The following is a 2,323-nucleotide window of genomic DNA, read 5'->3' as shown; positions in this document are numbered from 1 at the left end:
AAGCAGCATGAAGGCATGAGGGATAAAAGGATAGGATATGTTGATGGGACTAAATGACGGGAGGCTGATGTGGAGCATAATCACTGCTATAGACCTGGTGGGACAAATGGCCTGATTCTCAGCTATAGATTTCTTGCAATGTTTTGTGAAATAAGCACATGCAGACTCAACACAGCTCCCTTGTGATGATCGACAAGGAGCCTTGAATGCCTTTCGATTGAATGCCACCTCTTACTAGTAATAAGTCTTACAACACCAGGTTAAAGTCCAACAGGTTTGTTTCAAACACGAGCTTTCGGAGCACGGCTCCTTCTTCAGGTGAATCACCATTCACCTGAAGAAGGAGCCGTGCTCCAAAAGCTCGTGTTTGAAACAAACCTGTTGGACTTTAACCTGGTGTTGTAAGACTTCTTACTGTGCTCACCCCAGTCCAACGCCGGCATCTCCACATCATGGCTACCATTGACACCGCAAACTGCCGGCTCAAAGTGGAGAGGATCTCCAGGAAGATCGCGCATATAGACGATTCACCTGAAGAAGGAGCCGTGCTCCGAAAGCTCGTGTTTGAAACAAACCTGTTGGACTTTAACCTGGTGTTGTAAGACTTCTTACTGTGCTCACCCCAGTCCAACGCCGGCATCTCCACATCATGACCTCTTACTAGTGCAATGGCTGTGATCCGCTTACTATTATAAAATCTGAGATAGGGCTATATGGTACATGCATCTACAGAGCTAACGGAGTGGTGACCTTCTCCAATCTCCCTGTGGTACCAATCAAGATGGGTAATTTTCATTACACATCTTCCTGTTATTTTATGTCTGTTTGCAGTAACGTCTTAGACCATCAATTATATGTTTTATGCATCTTTCAAAAACAGTTTATATAAAATACATTAGAAAATTTTGAATAACTGTTCAATTCCTTCGTAGATTCCATAGCAATGATCTTTGTGCTTTATATTTTTCAACTTTCCAGAACGTCCTTCCTGCATTGAGGAAAGAAACATAAAATCACATCATCAAGAATCTGCGGAGATGGTTCCTTTGAGCAAAGTTTGTGTTTGTCAAAGCAAGAGAAAACAGTTCTTTTTAACTTTATTAATAACACTGGTTTTCATAACCTACAAATATCAGATAGGATATGATAACATAAGAGCCAGGTATCTTCAGTTTTTAAAAAATGTAACCATGACATCGCAATGTGAGAGAGTGAATTACTCTGAAAGAGTGAAGATTTCTAGTAAAGGAATTTGGACAATGAACTCTATTGGACGACTTGGCAACCAGATGGGGGAATATGCAACACTGTACGCACTGGCAAAATTGAATGGCCACCAAGCATACATTTTGCCTGCCATGGCCAATTACCTGTCCCCTATCTTCAAAATTACCCTTCCGACCCTCCATGACAGTGTGAGAAATAGAATACACTGGAAGGGTTATAATCTCCATGACTGGATGGAGGATCAGTACCACAGTATTCCAGGAGACTACGTAATGCTCTCAGGCTACCTGTGTTCCTGGACCTTTTATCATCATATCCGAGAAGAAATTCTCCGTGAGTTCACCTTTCATGACTTTCTGAAAGAACAGACCAATGCTTTCCTTCGACGGATCAGAGGGGAGCGAAAGAATGTGACGTATGTTGGTGTTCACGTTCGAAGGGGAGATTACGTACATGTCATGCCAAATGTGTGGAAAGGAGTTATAGCTGATAAAAAATATTTGGATACAGCAATGGCTTATTTCAGAAATAAATACAAAAATGCTGTTTTTGTCGTGACAAGCAATGGAATGGATTGGAGTAAGGAGAATATCGATAATTCCAAAGGAGATGTTTTCTTTTCAGATAATCCAAAGCAATCCAGTCCAGCTGATGACATTACTCTCCTTGCTCATTGTAATCACACCATAATGACAATAGGGACATTTGGTTACTGGGCCGGCTACTTGGCAGGTGGGGAGACAATTTACCTCACAAACTTCACTTTGCCAGAGTCACCGTTTCTAAAGTTATTTAAGTATGAGGCGGCGTTTTTACCTGAGTGGATTGGACTTCCTGCTGATCTCTCACCTCTATTACCCAAAGATGCTTCAAAATTAGACCAATAGTTAGATTTCCTACCATCTTCGAAGCCCATCAATTTTATACCATTTGCATTTTATTGAGGGGGGGAAATTTTCCAGCTGTACTCGCCAGAGGGAATGTCCAGTCCCGCTGATGGCAAACCCCCGCCCACGGATTTCCCGGCAGCGTGGGGGTGGATTCAATGGGAGATCCCATTGACAGTGACAGGACCAAAGGATCCCGCTGCCAAACA

The 2,323-nt window shown here is 42.5% G+C and overlaps 1 protein-coding gene across 1 annotated transcript; it reads left to right on the top strand.

Annotated features, from left to right (window-relative positions):
• The first annotated feature begins 1,037 nt into the window (after positions 1-1,037).
• On the top strand, positions 1,038-2,114 carry LOC119954510 (galactoside alpha-(1,2)-fucosyltransferase 2-like). Its single transcript, XM_038779801.1, has one exon. It carries the CDS (start codon positions 1,038-1,040, stop codon positions 2,112-2,114), a length of 1,077 nt encoding a protein of 358 aa, XP_038635729.1.
• Positions 2,115-2,323: the final 209 nt, after the last annotated feature.

The sequence above is a fragment of the Scyliorhinus canicula genome, chromosome 19 (assembly GCF_902713615.1).
Source record: "Scyliorhinus canicula chromosome 19, sScyCan1.1, whole genome shotgun sequence".
Taxonomy (NCBI): domain Eukaryota; kingdom Metazoa; phylum Chordata; class Chondrichthyes; order Carcharhiniformes; family Scyliorhinidae; genus Scyliorhinus; species Scyliorhinus canicula.
The sequence above is the reverse complement of the archived record's forward strand: the minus strand, read 5'-3'. Positions and strand labels throughout refer to the sequence as shown.

Bases quoted from the DNA above. Each gene is read 5' to 3' on its own strand.
- LOC119954510 (XM_038779801.1), top strand. From the start codon at position 1,038: ATGGTTCCTTTGAGCAAAGTTTGTGTTTGTCAAAGCAAGAGAAAACAG.